The sequence below is a fragment of the Sciurus carolinensis genome, chromosome 2 (genome assembly GCF_902686445.1).
Source record: "Sciurus carolinensis chromosome 2, mSciCar1.2, whole genome shotgun sequence".
Lineage (NCBI taxonomy): Eukaryota > Metazoa > Chordata > Mammalia > Rodentia > Sciuridae > Sciurus > Sciurus carolinensis.
This window is the reverse complement of record NC_062214.1, coordinates 111,479,337-111,498,106: the sequence shown is the minus strand read 5'-3', so window position 1 is coordinate 111,498,106 and position 18,770 is coordinate 111,479,337. Positions and strand designations below refer to the sequence as shown.

The 18,770-nt window shown below is 53.8% G+C and overlaps 1 protein-coding gene across 1 annotated transcript; it reads left to right on the top strand.

The window, feature by feature from the left end:
* Nucleotides 1-5,057: 5,057 nt before the first annotated feature.
* Dll4 (delta like canonical Notch ligand 4) lies at nt 5,058-14,260 on the top strand. Its single transcript, XM_047539784.1, has 11 exons — nt 5,058-5,462; nt 5,573-5,842; nt 6,352-6,409; nt 7,236-7,499; nt 7,910-7,970; nt 8,054-8,184; nt 9,927-10,096; nt 10,268-10,487; nt 11,414-12,116; nt 12,731-12,839; nt 13,339-14,260. Exons 1-11 carry the CDS (start codon nt 5,397-5,399, stop codon nt 13,342-13,344), a joined length of 2,058 nt encoding a protein of 685 aa, XP_047395740.1. The 5' UTR covers nt 5,058-5,396; the 3' UTR covers nt 13,345-14,260.
* Nucleotides 14,261-18,770: the final 4,510 nt, after the last annotated feature.

Below are 18,770 nucleotides of genomic sequence, written 5' to 3'. Positions count from 1 at the left end.
TGATTCACAGTAAAAAAGAAGTTTTCAGGATCCTCAGCTTCTCTCTTGGGCCTACTGTCTCTGCAGGCCAAAGCTGTTCTTATTAAGGAGAGGGCGGGTCTGCACCAGTTACCGAGTTTCAGATACCACACACCGGGTCTTTAGAGAAGGTCCAGGAGACAGGATGAAACTAGCCCCGGCCCTCAGGCTCCTGGGACTCTGGGAGAGATTAGGTGGGAGGCACTCCTGGTCTCACAAGAAGCCAGAGCACCACTCCGACTCATGTCCAGTGGTTCCACCTACTTGGACATCCTTTATTTGGCACATCCAGGTCATAGGTCATGAGCCATCAGCCAGTGGACAGTCTAGCCCAGTTGGTGTCCCCTCTTGGTGACATGGGGAGGACTAGGCCTCCCTAAGCAGCCAGTAGCCTCTTTTTCTCTCCTGTGGCTACTGCTCTGAAATACCACCCAGCTAGAGAAGGGGTATCAACTTGAGATTTATACTTGACCTTGGTGGGAGGGTCATCTCTAGAAGGCTAAGGGAATGGGCAATTGGTTTACCTTTCACATATTCTCCAGTCCATTCTCAAAACTCCAGTCTCCTCCCTCCAGTGAAGAACTTTGCCACACCCTCTTCCCACCAAAGGTCCTCTAATGGTTGACCTTTTCACATTTCCACCCCCACCCTTTGTTCCTTGTGTCTCATCCCTTATGAAAGTTTGTCTTTGGCTCTTCTTTCTTCCCTTTCTCCTGGAACTCATTTGCTGTCAGAGATTACCCCTCTAATCCAAGACTGCCCCAGGCTAGCTACATGTCTAGCTGAGGGAAAGGAAGTAAATTATTGTTTGTTAGATCTTACAAATGGTTAATCTGATATAGTTGCTTGGTCACCCACACAGATCACTATTATTATTATCTCCATTGCACAGAAGAGAAAACTGAGGTGTGGAGTTGAGGTAAAATTATAAAGCCAAGAACACATGGCTAGGAAGTGCTGGCGACCAGGTTGCTATCATGTTTATTTACCAGATTGACAAGAGAGGGTGGGCAGAACCCTCATCCCAACTCAGAGCACTACCCAGCTCAGCCCTCATGGAAATTCTTCAGAACTCAGTGTCCCTCAGTGCCATGCCCCTTCCCTTCCTTCTCACAGGGGCCCTCACATTTTATCTTCAGTCACTGCATCCTGTTCCTTCCTTAAACAGCACCCCCCCCCCGCCCTCTTCCCAAGAGAATCCTCAAGGCCACAGCCAAGTCATCATCTTGGTCTCCTTGGCCAGCTTCAGGCCTGACCTATGGGGGAACCCACTCTGTTCGCGGGAAAATCCCGGAGCGGGCAGTTCCTTGCAGAGGTTCCCGAGAGAGGTGCACTAGGCCCAACAGGGCGCCGCCAGCTGAGCGGGAATCCAGTCTCTAACCGCTGGCGCCCCTCTAGGGGAGGGGCGAGGGCGGAGGTGGTTCTGCGGCGGCATCTGTCCCAGGCGGGCGGGAAGCTGCTGCATTAAATTGTAAAATCGATTTATTGACCGGCAGGTGCGAGCAGCGGCAGATGGAGAGTAGCGCTGTCTGGGCGCATCTGCGGGGAGCGGCGGCATCGATCCTGGCCCCCTTCTGAAACCGTCCGTCCTGGTCCTTTCTGCCCGCTGAATCGCAATTGCAGGGCCAAGGTCCGAGAAACTGCGGCGCCTGAGTGGCTAGCTCGACGCCCTTCCCCTACCCCCTCCTGGCTGCAGGGCCTGGGCTGCGCCCCCACGGCTGGCAGGCTTTGCCAGCCCCACTGCCCCAGTTGGCACGCGGCGGGGTCGGGCTGACGCGTGGCAGCGCCCTGCGGCAGATGAGGCACGCGCCGGCCTCATTTCAATGTGAATGGATCGAATGGAGCAGCCATGTGGCAGCAACAGTTTGCAAATCTCCCCGCCTTCTGTGCAGCTCTCCGGCCGCCGCTCCCTGCACGTGGCCCCTTCTCCGCAACGACCGCAGCAGCGCCCCTCAAGGCTTAAGCGCCCCGCCCCAGCCAGGCCTGCTTCCCCGCCCCCAACCTGCCCAGCGGGCTTTGTGGCCCGGACCCCACTGTGTTTCTACCCTTGTGCAGTATGCCAGGTCGAGAGCGCTGTCCCCTGGGAAGGATGGCGGGGGAGAGGAGGGGTAAAATAGGTGAGCTGCGCCCACGACGACTCTGCGCAAGGCTCGTAGGCCACACCGCTGGGAAGAAGTGCAGAGGCTCTATATGGCCCCTGTCGCACCCCAGTGACCTGGGGTCAGTCTGAATGCACTGTGGAAAGCAATCTTGGTGTTTCCTGGCCCCAGGTGCTAGTTCTGCCTGTTGCAAGAATGATGTGTAGTGGTAGCCCAGTAGCCAAACTGAGAGGACCCCGCAAAGTAGAAGACCTCTGGGGGCTTAGGTGTGGGCCGCCTGTGAAGCCAAGCCTCTACCCTACTCTGGCTTCCACCACTGGGCAGTGTCGAGGGAACAGTCGAATTGAGAAACTGTGGATCCAAAAAAGACTCGCTGTCAGTGGGAGCCCAGATTGGTTGGAACAGAGTCTATGTCCACTCTCCAGTGTGTGATCAAGCATCTACACCAGCCATAGGATCAGTAGACTCTGACAGAGTCCCCAGACCAAGTGATCTTCTCACGTCCTTCTCGTCTCACTGCCTCATACTCATTTTTTGAGCCCCAAGGATAGTATTTGTCCTTATGCCTGCATGTGGAAGTGAGGCATCCCAGATGCAGGTGTCTGTCCAGAAACATTAAGGCCCTTTCACTTGGATTCCCTGTCTGCAGCCCCACCCTCTCAGGCTCAGCAAATGTGAGCAAAAGTCTACTCCAGCAGAATGGAGCAATAGTAGGTACCCAGGGATAAAGATGGGGTCCAGCCAGGTAGTGAGTTTTTGGACAGCACCCCAAGCAAATAGGTACATCTGGTAATTTATTGTTTTCCTCCTGGTTCAGAGACTTATTTAGAACTCTAGAATCCCTTGCATTGCCTGTTTCTGAGGATAACAATGATCCCAACTTTTGTTTGGTCCTTGACCATTTGCAAAGCATTTTGGGAACCTTAGTCCAGGTGCATATGAGGGTAGAGAATGTTCCAGACCTGCTAGTATTGATAGAGATGTCTCCTGTGAGGGTCAGGGAAGTGCCAGCTCCAGAAAAAAATGATCATGTTTTTATGAACTCCCAGGCCAGGATTTAGGAATGGAAGCGAACAGAGCTAGATGGGGCTGGATGCCAGCTCGGAGAAGAGCGAAGAGCACCTTCTGGCATCCTAGGCAGGTCTAGAGATCCATAGAGTACTGGCGGAGAGGGGATCTGGAAGCCCACTTGCCAGGATTGCCGGGAGGCACACTCCGGGCTCCCCCTCCCTCGGGCCTGGGACTCCGCCTGCCCATAACCTACATTAACTCTCCGAGCAGCCTGGGCCCATCTGCCGGCCCCCGCCCCACCTCGGTTCCCCACGCCAACCCGCTCGCGCCAGATGGTGGCTGGGAGGGGTGGCCGTGCGTGGGGGACCCCGGAGCCCGTCGCCTCACCTCACCCCTCCCCCAACCCACGCTCCAAACCTCTTGCATCTCATCCTCCCGCCCCCCAATCCTCCACCACCACCACCCGAGTCAAAAAATCAGACCATGCTTGGCATTGGCAGCTGTTGGGCTCCGCGGCGCGCCCCCTCCCCGCCCGCGGCCTCCCCCGGGCCCGCGACGCGTCCCCGCTCCCCCCGCACTGATCTTATCGTCGGGCGACAGCCATCACTGCGCGGGCGGGCTGACAGCTGAAGCCACAGGGCCCCCGCCGCCTTCAGCGTCGCAGAGAGAGAGACCTCCCCGGCACCCTCGAGACTGGAAGAAGCCGGCCCTCGCGGTCTGCGGCCTCCAGGGATCACGCCGGGTTCCGGGAAAGCAGCTGCGCCGCTGCCTCTCGGAGAAGTGAGGCCACCCGGGAGAGTCGCGCGGGCGAGACGAGTGAAGCCGCCCCAAACTCAAACAACTGGTGCGACTCCAGTTCCACCTCACATCCTGCCCTATGAGGAGAGTACTCGGGCCTGCCTGGTCTCAGTCCCTCACCTTGACTCTTCAGTGGCCCGAGTCAACTCTGGAGTCAGGAGAGTTCCTCCCTGCCCCAGCGGAGCTACAGGACGCGGGCGGGGGCTTGGAGCTGCTGGGGTGGGGGGACAGGGTGGGCAGTAGGCGATGGAGCTGAAGCTGGACCCAGGTGAGAGAGGCACTGAAGGAGGAGCCAGAACTTCATTAGCATACAGCTGAGGACGCGCCCCCTCCTACCTCGGGGACCACGCCCCACCTTCCCCCACCTCCGGGACCTAGCGTCTGGGCATTGGCACGAGCCAAGCCCAGGCTGGGGTCAGAAGTGAGTAGGCACGCGCTGGGCACACCCCCGCAGATAGAGAGGGAGACGCCCACCAGGTGTACGTTGGAGGACCAGAATAATCTTAGGCACTTGGACCCCTCGCTGTGCTCCAAGTGGCCACTGAGAGGTTAATACGTCTGCTGGCTTCTCTGCTGAGTTGGGGACGCTAGGTGGGTGGGCGCTGATAGGTTGGAGGCCGATGAGGCGAGGATTCCCGAAGCTCCGGGAAAGAAAAGGAGGAAATAGGGGTCCTCGGATTCTGGTTTTCGCTTTCTGGGCTTAAGTTCTTTTTACCTGCTCCAAGACTGCAGGTAAAGAGCGCCCGCTGCCGATGTACCGCCTGCGGGGACTCCCTAGTGTCTCCGCCTCCTGGACCATCCGGGAACCACCCGCTGACCTCCCTCCGTATCCCTCAGCCACCCTCCTGTCCTCCCGCAGCAAGGGTCTCAGCCCTTAGCCCGGCGATCGTCTCCGCACTCGCAGAGCTGGGGGTTGGGGGGTCCAGGGTTTCGGAGAGGAACCGAGGGGCGGGGACCTGAGCGCGACTGGTTAGCTGGGGGGAGGGGGTAGCGGGGGCGGAGGCCCCCTCCGGTCGGCGCTGGGACTGTAGCAACTAGAGGCTCGAAGGGGAGGGGAGAGTGACCATGAGTCTGTCTTGAGTGACAGGCGGCGAGCAGAGGAGCCAATATATATAAGGAAGGCTCCGGAGCTCGCAGGTTTCAGTAGCGGCGCTGTGCGCAGGCCAGGAACACGAGGCCAAGAGCCGAAGCTCAAGCCGCTTCGGTGCAGTGTACCCCGGCACCAGCCCGCTTGCAGCCTTAGGATTAGCCCGAGGACACGTCCTTAGCGCGGCCGCCGCCCAGTCGCCCTCACCTGGATTACCTATCGAAGCAGCTGCAGCGGAGCTAGGGAGAGGGCGACGGGGGAGCAGCGTCCCGAGAGAAACCAGTTTTTCAGGAACCCCGCTGGCTGGAGGACGCGCGGGAAAGCGGCATCCCCAACAGAATCAGGTTCAGGGCCAGCGAGTGGAGAAAGCGACGCCCCAGGGGATGGAAGCCGCGTCCCGGAGCGCCTCTGGCTGGGCGCTACTGCTGCTGGTGGCACTTTGGCAGCAGGTAACGTCCCGCGCCCTCTTCGCCCCCTCCCGCCACGCTCCGGGCCTGAGCCCCGGCGCTCGCTGGGCTGACCGCTCCCCTCCCTCCTTCCCTCGGTCCCTGTGCAATAGCGCGCGGCGGGCTCAGGCGTCTTCCAGCTGCAGCTGCAGGAGTTCGCCAACGAGCGCGGCTTATTGGCCAGTGGGCGGCCGTGTGAGCCCGGTTGCCGGACTTTCTTCCGCGTCTGCCTTAAGCATTACCAAGCTGTCGTCTCGCCCGGGCCCTGCACCTTCGGCAGCGTCTCCACGCCGGTACTGGGCATCAACTCCTTTGCGGTCAAGGATGACAGTAGCGGCGGGGGCCGAAACCCTCTCCAACTGCCCTTCAATTTCACCTGGCCGGTGAGCACAGCCTGGGCGCACTGGGAGGTCACAGAAGCCGAAAGGAGGGAGCGCCCTGGGACCAAAACCCTCTTCCTAGATTTCCTCTCCGCTTCCTCAAAATCGCTCAGGGACGCATTCTCTCCTGGTCCTTTCTTTTCGATTCTCTCCTGGGACCTCATCCTTGGAGAAGGCTCTCACCAGTCTCCGTCTTTTCAGTTTTACGCCCTCCCTTCCCCCAGCTTTTGGGACACGATTTGCATTATCTGCCACCCTGGCTCAGCACGTCACCCTCTACATACCATGGCTTTCACTTACACTACCCTATCCTTCATCCCTCCCTCTACTCTTGGGTTCTCTTCTCGTTTTCCCAGCTTCCGCGCTACGCTGTGTGCAGACCCGTTATGTTGACCCGGGCGCAGTAACTGTATCCTGCAATTAGATTAATTAAATCGGCTGCCGCAAGGCATCCCCTTCTCTCCCTCCCTACTCATCTCTCTCTCCGTCTCTTACCCACTTTCGCTTCCCAGGGTACCTTCTCACTCATCATAGAAGCTTGGCACGCGCCAGGAGAGGACCTGCGTCCAGGTGAGTAGCTCTTCCTCAGCCACAGGGGGGCGACACCGCTCAGCGCCGAAAGAGTTAACATGTTATAGGCGGGGGAAGTGCGGGGTTGGGAGTTGGGGGCAGGACGCTTAGCTTGGCCTGGAGCTGCGCGCCGCGCTGGGCGCTCGGATTCCGCTTGCTGCCTGGACTCAGAGCACAATTGCGTTTCCTGAGGGTTATTTTTGGCGTGGGAACGCGGGGAGCACGGCGGTGAGAAAGGCTGAAGCTGCCAGCACCGCTGACGGGCCCCTTCCTGTATTTTACACCTTTCGTGAATTCCGCTCCTTTGGAAAGGGAATAATGGCTTTGGGATGTTGTTCTGACACAGAGGAAAAGGATATTTCAGCAGCACAACAATTCTCACTTTGAAAAGGAAAAAGAAAACCATTACCTACCTCTAGGGGCAGAATGGACACCAAAGGACCCCCTGCTCCCAGTCCTCCTTACCCTGGAAAGCTTTTCTTCCCCCGACCCCCCACCCCCGTTTTTTCCATTCTGTCTGCTTTCCTCTTTCTCTTCCCTATCTGCCTCCAGAACACTGGGATAACTTAACATCCTTCTATTGTCCCCTTTTTGAATGATATCAGGTTCCCTACACATGCATACACATAGGGCAGCTGAACAGTGGGACCTGGGTCTCTGGGTCCCTCTGGCCTGTGCTTGCTGGCAAGTGGGGGTCATGTGGTCAACTAGGTTGATTCGTTGACTTACCATTATAATTACAGCACTGGTGGGGTATTAGCCAGTAAGTTACCTGCACTCTTGGGAACAGGCTGCCTTTCCTTGACCTGATCCTCTGTCCTTTCAGAGGCCTTGCCACCAAATGCGCTCATCAGCAATATTGCCATCCATGGTTCCCTAGCTGTGGGTCAGAACTGGTTACCGGATGAGCAAACCAGCAACCTGACAAGGCTGCACTACTCTTACCGGGTTATCTGCAGTGACAACTACTATGGAGAAAGCTGCTCTCGCCTATGCAAGAAGCGCAATGATCACTTCGGCCACTATGTGTGCCAGCCAGATGGCAGCCTATCCTGCCTGCCCGGTTGGACTGGGGAGTACTGTGAACAGCGTAAGCAGCCAAACCCCCACTGATGCAGAGAGGAGGTCCCCCAGGAAGCATGGTGAACTCTTCTTGGGTTCTGTGTGCCTTCCTCACAGAGCAAGGCTGGGCTGCCTACTACTGGGCCTCAGGGCCATCTAGAGATGCTGAGCAGAGCTTGTGCTCAGACCTCCTCTCTCTTCCTAATCCTCCTCCCCATCATGCCAGAGCCCACAAAGGACCCCCACATTGAATTCCATCCAGCATGGGTTCTTCTTTTCTGTGTCATTGTTTCCCTTTAAGAAGCCATGGCTTCTTTGGGAGGTTGAGAGTAGGAAGTGTGCCCAGGACAGCAGGGACACCCCCAGTCCTGGAGGGGAGAGTGGAGCTTCAGAGTCCTTGGTACCCCATCCTTATCCAGCTCTGTCTTCTTTCCTTAGCTATCTGTCTTTCTGGCTGCCATGAACAGAATGGTTACTGCAGCAAGCCAGCAGAGTGCCTGTGAGTAAGGGACAGGAAGTGGGACAGGGAACCCTGCCTTTGCCAGATCTCTCACTCATTCTCAGCCTCCTTTTGTCCCACAGTTGTCGCCCAGGTTGGCAGGGTCGTCTGTGCAATGAATGTATCCCCCATAATGGCTGTCGCCACGGCACCTGCAGCATCCCTTGGCAGTGTACCTGTGATGAAGGTTGGGGAGGCCTGTTCTGTGACCAAGGTGAGTCTGGGAGGGAGCAATGGGGCAAGGGCTGGAAATGAGACACAGTGACTGGACCCTTCATTCTTGGCAGCTGCTAACTTGGCTTTGCCATTGTCCTTCAAGAACTTTGGGACTTTTTAAAGAATATTTACAACTGGTCTTTAATGATTTGGTGGGTCCTTCCCTAGTGCTGGGGTGGTTAAAGAAGCCAGGAGGATGACAGATTGGCAGCCTGGAAGTTGCACTCATAAATTCTAGCAAAGCCAAAGGGAAAGGATGCCAGGCTAGTTCCTCTTTCTGCCTTGTAGTTACCTATTAACCCCCTGAGTGTTTGCTTACCTTGCAAGGCTGTTTGAGCAGCTCTCCCCTAAACAGCTGTCTGGTGGGGTGTGCCCACCAGCCGCTCAGGGCTGTGGCTGAGGTGGGCCTCTGGGTGGAGGGAGCCTCATCCAACCGACTTTTCAGTGTGGGCACAAACAACTTTCCCTTCTCCAGTGGCACCTGCCAGGCAGCTGCCTAGGTCCACATCGTCTCCACCTGGCATTTGGGGCTAGTCATTTTTCTGATTGCACATGAATCTTTAGCCTCAACTTTGGGGAAGGGCCTTTCTTTCTGCATTCTAGGCCAGCTATAGCATGTGCCTCCCATTTTCAGGGTGTGTCTGCTGCCTCAGAGATACTACACAAGCCTGGTTAGAGTAGGGAGGGATTTGCCAGACTTAAAGAACTTGCCTAGGCCCTGACTTGCTATTGACAAGGGAGTGAAATGCAGTCCCTGTACTGTGTGTGTGTGTGTGTGTGTGTGTGTGTGTGTGTGTGTGTTCCTCTCCTCTGCCTCCCCCGACGCCAACACACATACACCTGGTTTCTACTCATTCTCTCTCCTCTGTCCACATTTGATCCCAGGTGACACACTCATCCTATGCAAACACAACCCTCACAGTTTCTATATTTGCTCTGTCTGGTTCTCCCTCCCTGTCCTTCCCCAATGAGAAAACAAATGCTTACACTTCAAAATAACCTTTTAACACCTTCTCCTTTAAAAAATGCTTGGTCTCTGGGGTTGGGGCTGTTGCTCAGTGGCAGAGTGCTTGCCTAGTATGTGTAAGGCATTGAGTTCAATCCTTAGCACCACATAAAAATAAACATATAAGTGGGCTGGGGTTGTAGCTCAGTGGTAGAACACCTGCCTTGCATGTGTGAGGAACTGGGTTCAATTCTCAGCATTGTATATAAATAAATAAATAGTATTTTAAAAATAAATAAGTAAACACATAAAATCATGCAATCCATCTACAGCTACAAAAAATTTTTTTAATTGAAAAAAAAAATGCTTGGTCACCACCTACCTATGGTAGCTCTCATCTCCCCTCTACCGTTTCTAGCTGTTGAAATTTTACCCCTTTCCAGGTGTCTCTCAGCTTCCTCTTTCTCCATGGAGATTCTTCTGGCTTCTTCCCTGACCCATGGCCTTGCTCTCCCTTCCTCCTTCTCTTTCTAGCACCATCATCCTCTGGCTGGAAGTGTTTGTGAGCTTACCTGACAGGAAGTTATCCAATTGTTTTATCAACCTTGATTGATTGCATTAGTCATATTTGTTCCAGGTGCTTCAACATACATGATTTCATTGGCAGGGAAGGAAGGATAATTGTGCCTGGAAGACTGAGTTGAAGCCTCTTTGGGTCAAACATGGGGATGAACTTTCACTATAAAGAGCCTGGAGGTGAGACTTACTCAGCTGGTTGGTTTTTATCTCCACAGATCTCAACTACTGTACCCACCATTCCCCGTGCAAGAATGGGGCAACATGCTCCAACAGTGGACAGAGGAGCTACACCTGCACATGTCGCCCAGGTTACACTGGTGTGGACTGTGAGCTGGAACTCAAGGAATGTGACAGCAACCCCTGTCGTAATGGAGGCAGCTGTAAGGTGAGGCCCAGGCCACAGCAAGAAACAGAAGTCTAGCCAGGCATCCCCAGTCTAGGCAACCATTTGATGCATAGTTATGGATAGGCACTCTGGCAACGGGAGCCCAGCACCACCACCATGCATCCCTGTCCCCCAGGGTGTGACTTTTGCTTCTTTATGGTTTCTCTCCAGGACCAAGAAGATGGCTACCACTGCCTATGTCACCCTGGCTACTATGGGCTACACTGTGAACATAGCACTTTGACCTGTGCTGACTCCCCCTGCTTCAATGGCGGCTCCTGCCGGGAGCGCAATCAAGGGGCCAGCTATGCCTGTGAATGTCCCCCCAATTTCACTGGCTCCAACTGTGAGAAGAAAGTGGATAGATGCACCAGTAATCCATGTGCCAATGGTAAGTTCACTTGCATTGCTGAGAATCTTCTGGTGAGAAGGTGCTGAACAGCCAGGCACAATGATGTATGCCTTAATCCCAGCAACTTGTAGGGAAGAGGCAGGAAGATTGCAGGTTTGAGGTCAGCCTCACCAACTTAACAAGGCCCTCAGCAACTTAATGAGACCCTGTCTCAAAATAAATAAATAAATAGGGCTGGGGATGGAGTTCACTGGTAAAGTGTCCCTGGATTTAATCCCTAGTACATAAAAAAGGTACTGAACATTCTAGATGCCTTGTGTCATACTATGTCCTGTGTGGGCACCAAGAAAGATGAGGTCTCCAGGGCTGACTGCATCACCGACCTCCTTTGAGGATAGACATGAAGACTCCAATATCCCTTTCTGCAGCTCAGAACTTCCTAGAGGCACAATTTCTTCATCACTGAATGGGAAAATATGATATCTATTCTCTGTCTTTGATACTGTGAAGATGAAGTGAAACCATGATAATTAAATTTATTTAAGCAGTTTCTACTTACCATCACATGTTCTTGTCTTTATGTACCTTCCTCCCTAGCCCTCAGAGGTATTCTATGAGGGGATAGCTGAGGCTTAGGGATAAGGTAAATTGATAGGCACCAGATCCCCAGCTCAAGAGAGCCAGCTGAGATTCAAACCCAAGCATATATTATATGTCTGATTCTAAAGTTCTACAAAATGATGGTAAATTTTATACATGAGTCTACTGAGGCATAAAGAACTAGGATGACCCCAAACTCTAGGTCTCTTGAGTCTTTGCACAGTTCTTTTTGTTGTAGATTCTGTCCATGTTGGCTGTGTGCATGGAGATGGAAGGGCCCCAACTCACTCCTGGGATGGAGCCCCACCCCCTGCATCAGGGAATTGCCAGACTTTTGCTGACTTGTGCCCTGTATCTTCTCATAGGGGGTCAGTGCCTAAGCAGAGGCCCAAGCCGCATGTGCCGTTGCCGTCCTGGATTCACAGGCACCCACTGTGAAATTCACATCAGTGACTGTGCCCGCAGCCCTTGTGCCCATGGTGGCACTTGCCATGACCTGGAGAATGGGTTCATGTGCACCTGCCCTACTGGCTTCTCTGGCAGGCGTTGTGAGATGCGGATATCCAGTGATGCCTGTGCCTCAGGGCCCTGCTTCAATGGGGCCACCTGCTACACTGGCCTCTCCTCGGACAACTTCGTCTGCAACTGCCCTTATGGCTTTGTGGGCAGCCGCTGCGAGTTCCCTGTGGGGCTGCCACCCAGCTTCCCCTGGGTGGCTGTCTCCCTGGGTGTGGGGCTGGTTGTGGTGCTGGTGTTGCTGGGCATGGTGGCAGTGGCTGTGCGACAGCTGCGTCTTCGGCGACCGGACGATGGCAGCAGGGAGGCCATGAACAACTTGTCAGACTTCCAGAAGGACAACCTGATCCCTGCCGCCCAGCTCAAGAACACAAACCAGAAGAAGGAATTGGAGGTGGACTGTGGCCTGGACAAGTCCAACTGTGGCAAACAACAGAATCACACATTGGACTATAATCTGACCCCAGGGCCCCTGGGGTGGGGGACCTTGCCTGGAAAGTATCCCCACAGTGACAAAAGCTTAGGCGAGAAAGTGCCACTGCGGTTACACAGGTGAGCTGCACTTGAAGGCCCACAGCCTGGTTATGGGCCCCTACGTGGTCTAGGCTTCTAGGTAGCAGGGGAGGCTGGCACCAGGCCCTGACTGCTTTTAAACAAATGGGTTTTGTTACTGACTGGACGATCGTTCAACAAGATTTCTGCTAGGGGGCCAGTGGTGTAATGGTATAATCACAGCTACTTGGGAGGCCAAGACAGGAGGATCACAAGTTTGAGCCCAGACTTAGCAAGAAAAAAAAAAAAAATTCTATGGGGGTCCTTTGCTAGGGAAGGCCCTCTCATTCATTCATTTATTCATTCATTCATTCACAAAATCAAGGGTCCATAGTATTTCTCTTACAACTTCCATGTTCCATGGTATTGCTCTAGTAGCAAGGCTGATTTTCTAGATGTTAGTGGTATGGCTGGGGCCTGTGGCTCTCTTAGGAGTCTGTTGCTAACTGCCCTCCTTAAAAGACCAGCAGTGGGCACCTCCAGCCCATTTCTTCCCCATGAACCACCTGTGCAAGTGCTCTTCAGCTTTATGGGATCTAGATTAGTGCCCCTGCCCTCCCCCCATCTTTCCCTCCTTCTCTTCCTCACACTCACCTGGTCTTATGTTCCCTTAGTGAAAAGCCAGAGTGTCGAATATCAGCGATATGCTCCCCCAGGGACTCCATGTACCAGTCTGTGTGTTTGATATCAGAAGAGAGGAACGAATGTGTCATTGCCACGGAGGTGAGTGTTGGGCTTGCCTTCCCTGCCAGCTTGTCTCCCCCTGCTTTGTGTGGATGGGAAAGTGGTCTGGTCACTCTTGACCCCATGAGCCACTCCCCTTGGCAGACCACATTCCGTGGTTTTTGGTCTCTACTGACCTTGTAGCCAAAGAGGGTATGAAACAGGAGTTAGGTGTCATACCTGGCCTGGTCTCTCTTGCTGTGTTGGTGCTGGGCAAGGAAACCATGGTACCTGGCCATCTCCCAGGTGCTGTTTCCCAGGTGCTGGTGGGTGAGGATGGTTGCCTCATGCTTTCCTGCCACTTCCCACTGGATTCCTCCATTGGACTACATGAGTGTAGCTCCCAGGCGTTTGTGTGTGTTGGAGCAGAAGCCTGGGGGAACTGTCTCCCCTTCCTTTCTTCCCTGCTCCATTGGCTTCTCTCAGGGAGACCCAGGGAAGTTCCAGATGGAATGCTTGTGCCCAGGATAACACATTTCCCCATTTTTACCTTCTGCAGGTATAAGGCATAAGCCTACCCAGAACACCCTAGCTTTGGCCCAGCAGCTGGACCTTCCTTCTGCATTGTTTACATTGCATCCTGGATGGGACGTCTTTAATATGCACCGTGCTGCTCTCAGGAGGAGGAGGGAATGGCATGAACTGGACAGACTGTGAACTTGCCAAGAGATGCACCACCCCTGCACACCTTTGAGTGTCTGTCTGGCATCAGATTGGCAGCTGTACCAGCCAGGGGAACAGAGGAGAGGAGAGGTGCCACTTGGACCTGCTCTGCCAGTAGTGGCCTTCAGAGGGCTCCTTCTGGGGCTCTGGCCTGTTTTCCAGAGAGTGGCAGTGGCCCCATGGGGCTTGGAGCTGCTGCGGCCTCCACTGGTATCTGTGTTTCCCAAAGTGCCTTTGGCCCAGGCTCCATAGTGACAGCTGGGCCCAAATCAGAAAGGAGAAAGGGGGCCAGGAAGGGCAGGGCTTCCTGTGGGCAGGAAAACCACTGGGTATAGCTCTTCTCAGGGGTTGCCCTACAGGCAAGGTAAGCACATGAGGAAAGAGGAGCACTTTCTACCCCATGCCTCTAACCACTGCATGTGGGTCTTGCCTGGAAATGTCATCCAGCCTCTTGCTGGCCTAGGTCCACTGGGCAAGAACATTGATAAATCTTACCCAGGTTCTACCACCTTCTGGCCCTGGGAGAAGATGGGGTGAGGGCCCAACCCTTCTGCCAGCCAGGGGTGCCACTGGGGAGCTCAGGGCAATTATGTTGGAAATGCCAACAAGGGAGAAATCAGGTGCTGTCACCTGAGCATCTTCCTCCCTCAAACCCATTCTTACAACCTTGAGCCTGAGCTCTGCTCATGCCCATTACTGCCCCCAGATCACCCTCGAAGCCCATCTTCAGAAATCAATAATATGAGTTTTATTTTGTTTTTTTTTTTTGTAGTTTATTTTGGAATCTAGTATTTCGATAATTTAAGAATCAGAAGCACTGGCCTTTCTACATTTTATAACATTATTTTGTATATAATGTGTATTTATAATATGGAACAGATGTGTATAGGAATTTATTACTTCTTGGGTCCTGTCTTTGTGATGGTAAGAATGGGAATCCTCCAGCCTTCTCACCGCAAAGAATTCTCATACACCTTTCTCACACTGCTGCCAAGTGTCCCACTGGAACCCTGGGACCTGTGCATGCACTTGAGTTTGGCATGTTATATGAAGAGCCCTTGTTCCCATTCAGCCTTTGGGGACCCCAGCCTCACCCATCTTTTTTTTTTTTTTGGTGCTCAGGACTGAACACAGGGGCACTCAACCACTGAGCCATATCCCCAGCCCTATTTTGTATTTTATTCAGAGACAGGGTCTCACTGAGTTGCTTAGTGCCTTTCTTTTGCTGAGGCTGGCTTTGAACTCACGATCCTCCAGTCTCAGGCTCCCGAGTCACTGGGATTACAAGTATGCACCACCACACCCGGCCAGTCTCACCCATCTTACTCCCATTCTAGGCCAGTCTTCCTTGCCTGATGGCTTTGAGGCTGGTTGCTACTCCCCACTGCCTCCTTTATGCTTCCAGTACTCCTTGGGGAATATTCCCCCTGGTCAGAATCTCTCTCCCTCTTTCCTGAGGCCTGAAAAAGCTTATGTGGAGATCCCTACTCCAGTCCTGCCTGTTTCCCTCTCTTTTTCTTTCTTTTTGGGATTTGGGATTGAACACAGGGGCACTCTACTGAGTCATATTCCCAGTCCCTTTTATTTTAAGACAAATTCTCACTAAGTTGCCAAGGCTGGCCTCAAACTTACAATCCTCCTGCTTCAGCCTCCCAAGTAGGCTTGTGCTACCATACACTGCCTGCTTTTCTTTTATCTAACAAGACTCTCTTATCAGAGAATGGGGATTCTGAGCCATGAAAATATCTGGGTCCTTCCTCCTGCTGTTGCAGGGTTTCATATAGGTTGTACCTGCTCTGCTCTTTGTCCCAGTGGCCTTCGGGGGGTTGTGATGAGGCTTTTGCCTTCGGTTTGTCCTTCTTGCAGGTGGACAGAGAACTGAGGGTCTGGTTTCCTTGTTAGCCCAGAGCTGCTAGAGTATATTGGACACTGCAAAAAGGGGAGGAGTTGAAGCCTGGGTTTCTCTGACTGAGGCACTAATGAGGGAGTTTCCAGTCTACTCCATGCTCAGCTTCCTCTAAGGCACAGGATAGTCCCTAGGGTGCCACAGTCCTCTCTTTACAGCCACAAACATACCCCACGGAGAGCAAATGATGACAAAATGAGCCATTGATAAAAAGCTGAGCAGATGCTCCCAGCTCTCAGCTTGTCCACAGTAAAGCAAAATAGATCCACCAGATGCCTCACTCCCAGTGGAGTCCAAGGGTACACAGAGAACTTGCCTCCCTTTTTCTCTCCCTGACACACACAGCATGCTAACCCTGGACGTTGGTGCTAACGCCAGAGTTACAGAAGCACGCACAAGTTCCATTCCTTGCTCATCGCTCCCTGTTCCCTTCACTGCACACACAGGGTATCAAACAGGAAAGCATTCAGGGAACTGTTCCCACAGCCTGAGCCGGCAGCAGGGGGAAGAACAACACGACCTCACTCTTCCTGCCCAAAATGAAACAGGAAAGCAGCTCCCGGGCCCTGGGGGGTGGGGGAAACTGGGCTGGGACAGAAGGCAAGATGACGAGGCTCCCATGTGGGGGACAGGTAGGATACCCGCAAGACTGCACGTCCACATCACCAGGCTCTACTGGGCCGCACGAGAAGAGCCCTGCAGTGCTGGCTGCTGGCTAAACTCCCTCCCAGCTTTCATATCTTCCATAGGGAGTCAGGAGAACCTCCCACCATGTTAGCTGTCTGAGCAGAGTGAGGACCACGGATGTGGTGTGGGCTGCAGTTTGGAGCCCAGGCTCCACCTCTAGCAACTCAGAAGCCAGGCCAGGCACTTGGGGTGCAAACAAGTCACAGCCTGCCTGTCCTACGGATTTCCTGAAGGTTACTCCCTCAGAGTCCAGTCCCTTCCCATAAGAAAGGTACCCAAAGCTTTTCCTGACCACTTGAGTGTCCAGGTGTACAGATGTCCCAGACTCAGCAGAAGCAAGGCTAGACCATAACTCTAGGTTAACCATTCTTTCCATGGGTTAGCAAATGCTCATGTTTAGTGTGCATGCGTATTTCACAAGAGACTTCAGAGCTTAGCATCAGTTTGGAGCCAGTACCCTACCTAGAAAATCAATCTGACCCCACTGTGATCTCCAGCCCTGAGGAGAGAGGCTTTTTGAAGATTTCTTCATGTCCATCTGATGATCACTGAGGAACTGTTAGGGAGGGGCTGTGAAGAAGGCTTGTGCAGACAGGGTCTGTCTCCTGCCTCACGGTCGAACTGGTAAGGGGGCAAAAGAAATAGGGACTCTGGCTCCTACCTACCCCAACCCATGCTAGATAAGGACACTTGATTCAATCAAGGTAAAAGGGGTGCCCATCTCTGACTTGGTCCCACAACGCCCGCCCTCAGTAGGCTATTTCCCTGCAGTTCCCCCACAGCATCAGCGGATCCACGTGGCCTGCTACATTCCGGGAAGGGGATGGAAGTGATTCACTCAGGGAACTGTGACTGTCCCTTCCCGGGGAGGTGATACGCCTGGGAGGTTCCAGTGGCCTTCCCCGAGAGGCCGCGCCCTCCCTCGTGCCCAGGGCGCGCTGCCCCGCCCTGTGGCCCGGATGGATCCCGGTAGGCCTGGCGCGGCAGCGGAAGAAACAGGTGCGCCCTTTTGCCCGGGTCAGCCCTCCACCTGCCGCCGCGCGCCCCGGAGCTCAGCGGCTCCCTGCCCCCCGCGCTCTTTGTTACAGCCCGACTTCCTGTTTGCGGCCGCCGACCCCGGCTCACTTCCCGGGCCGGGAAAACGTCGAAGGCCGCGAGTTTCTCGGAGACTCGTCGGCCCACTGGGCTCCTCCTCCTGCCTTCGTAAATCCCGCCCCGACCTGGGCGTCCGCGCGGAACTGCAGCTGCGAGAAGCTGCAGCTGCGAGTGGAACCGCGGTCCGAAGTCTGACACCAGAGGGCGCTGTGCGGCCTTTGGGCAGGTGAGGGCTGCTGTCCCGGGAGCCCACGTACCAGCCAGAGAAGAGCAATATCCAAGCCGACGAAAGCTTCAATCATTTGCGTTTGTGTGCGTTAGAGCTCTGTCAGGCTCGGCGCCCCTAAGCCGAGGGGGTAAACTGGAGGGAGTCTAGTGCGTACTTTCCCCCCAAATATCCTCAGGGAGTCCAGAGGAGCAGGGCCCCTGTACCTGCTCCAGTCATCGCAACAACTGCCTCTTGGGCTCTGCCATTAAGCTCCCCTCCCCACCCCACAGTTCTGCCACTTTCATCCAATGGGCAGTCAGAATGGAAGGGAATGGGGTCTGGACAGAAACTGAGTTAGAGGGCTGAAGCTCCCTTCTAGCACCACCCCTCATTGCCAGGTGATCTGCTGGGACAAGTCCATTCATTTTCTTTCTTCCTTCAGCACTGATTGTACACCTATTATATGTTAGGCATTGATGGCAAAACACGTTCTCCCACTCGGGGAAATTAACTATCTTTGACCTCTCTTAAGACAATACCTCTTGTACATTTCTGAGGTTGAAATGAGTTAATATATGTGAACACTTGTGAGCACTGTTTTAGCCCCTTACTGGTTAATCCTCAAGTGAATGTAGGTATACTGCTTTCTGGATCTGCTACTCCCCTTGCCCACAGCACCGAGGTGGACTCTAGTGGGGTTGGAGTCTGCTAAATAACCCAGCAGTAGACTCAGGAGCATACTAGGCAGCTGTGACCACTTTTGCTTCCATTGTGCTATCTTTGAGGATCCCCACTAGGCTGGATCATCCTTCTCTGATGTAGGCCGTTGTGAAAGGAAGGTTTTGCTGTGGGAAGGAGCAGCAGGGCTCCAAGAAGAGTCATTTTCCTGCACCTGTAATGCTAAGAACTCATGAGGCTTAAGTGGGACGATGTGAGTTTTTGAGGCCAAGCTGGGCAAGTTAGTGAGACCTTGTTTCAAAATAAAAAAATAAAAAGACCTGTGAATGTAGCTTAGTGGTAGAGCACTGCTGAGTTCAATTCCTAGTACCTGGGAGAAAAAAAAAGTCACCTTCCCTCTTGGAGATCTGCCACAAGTGACTTTTATCACCTTTTCTCTGGCCTCTACATTCCTTAACACCCTGGCCAAGAGTGGGTTCAGCCTGTTGCCTCCATCTCCAAAGGTCCTCTGAGGCTAGGACACAGGGGCCAAAAAGCCAGCCAAGGCTACAACCAGGCACAAGTTCTGAGAGGAAACAAAGATTTTTTTTTTTTTTTTTTCCAACTCCACCCTCACAACACAATAAACAGAACAGGTCTGTGACCTCTGGTCACCAAGATGCAGATGGGGATTTCTCCCCACGAGGAACCAATC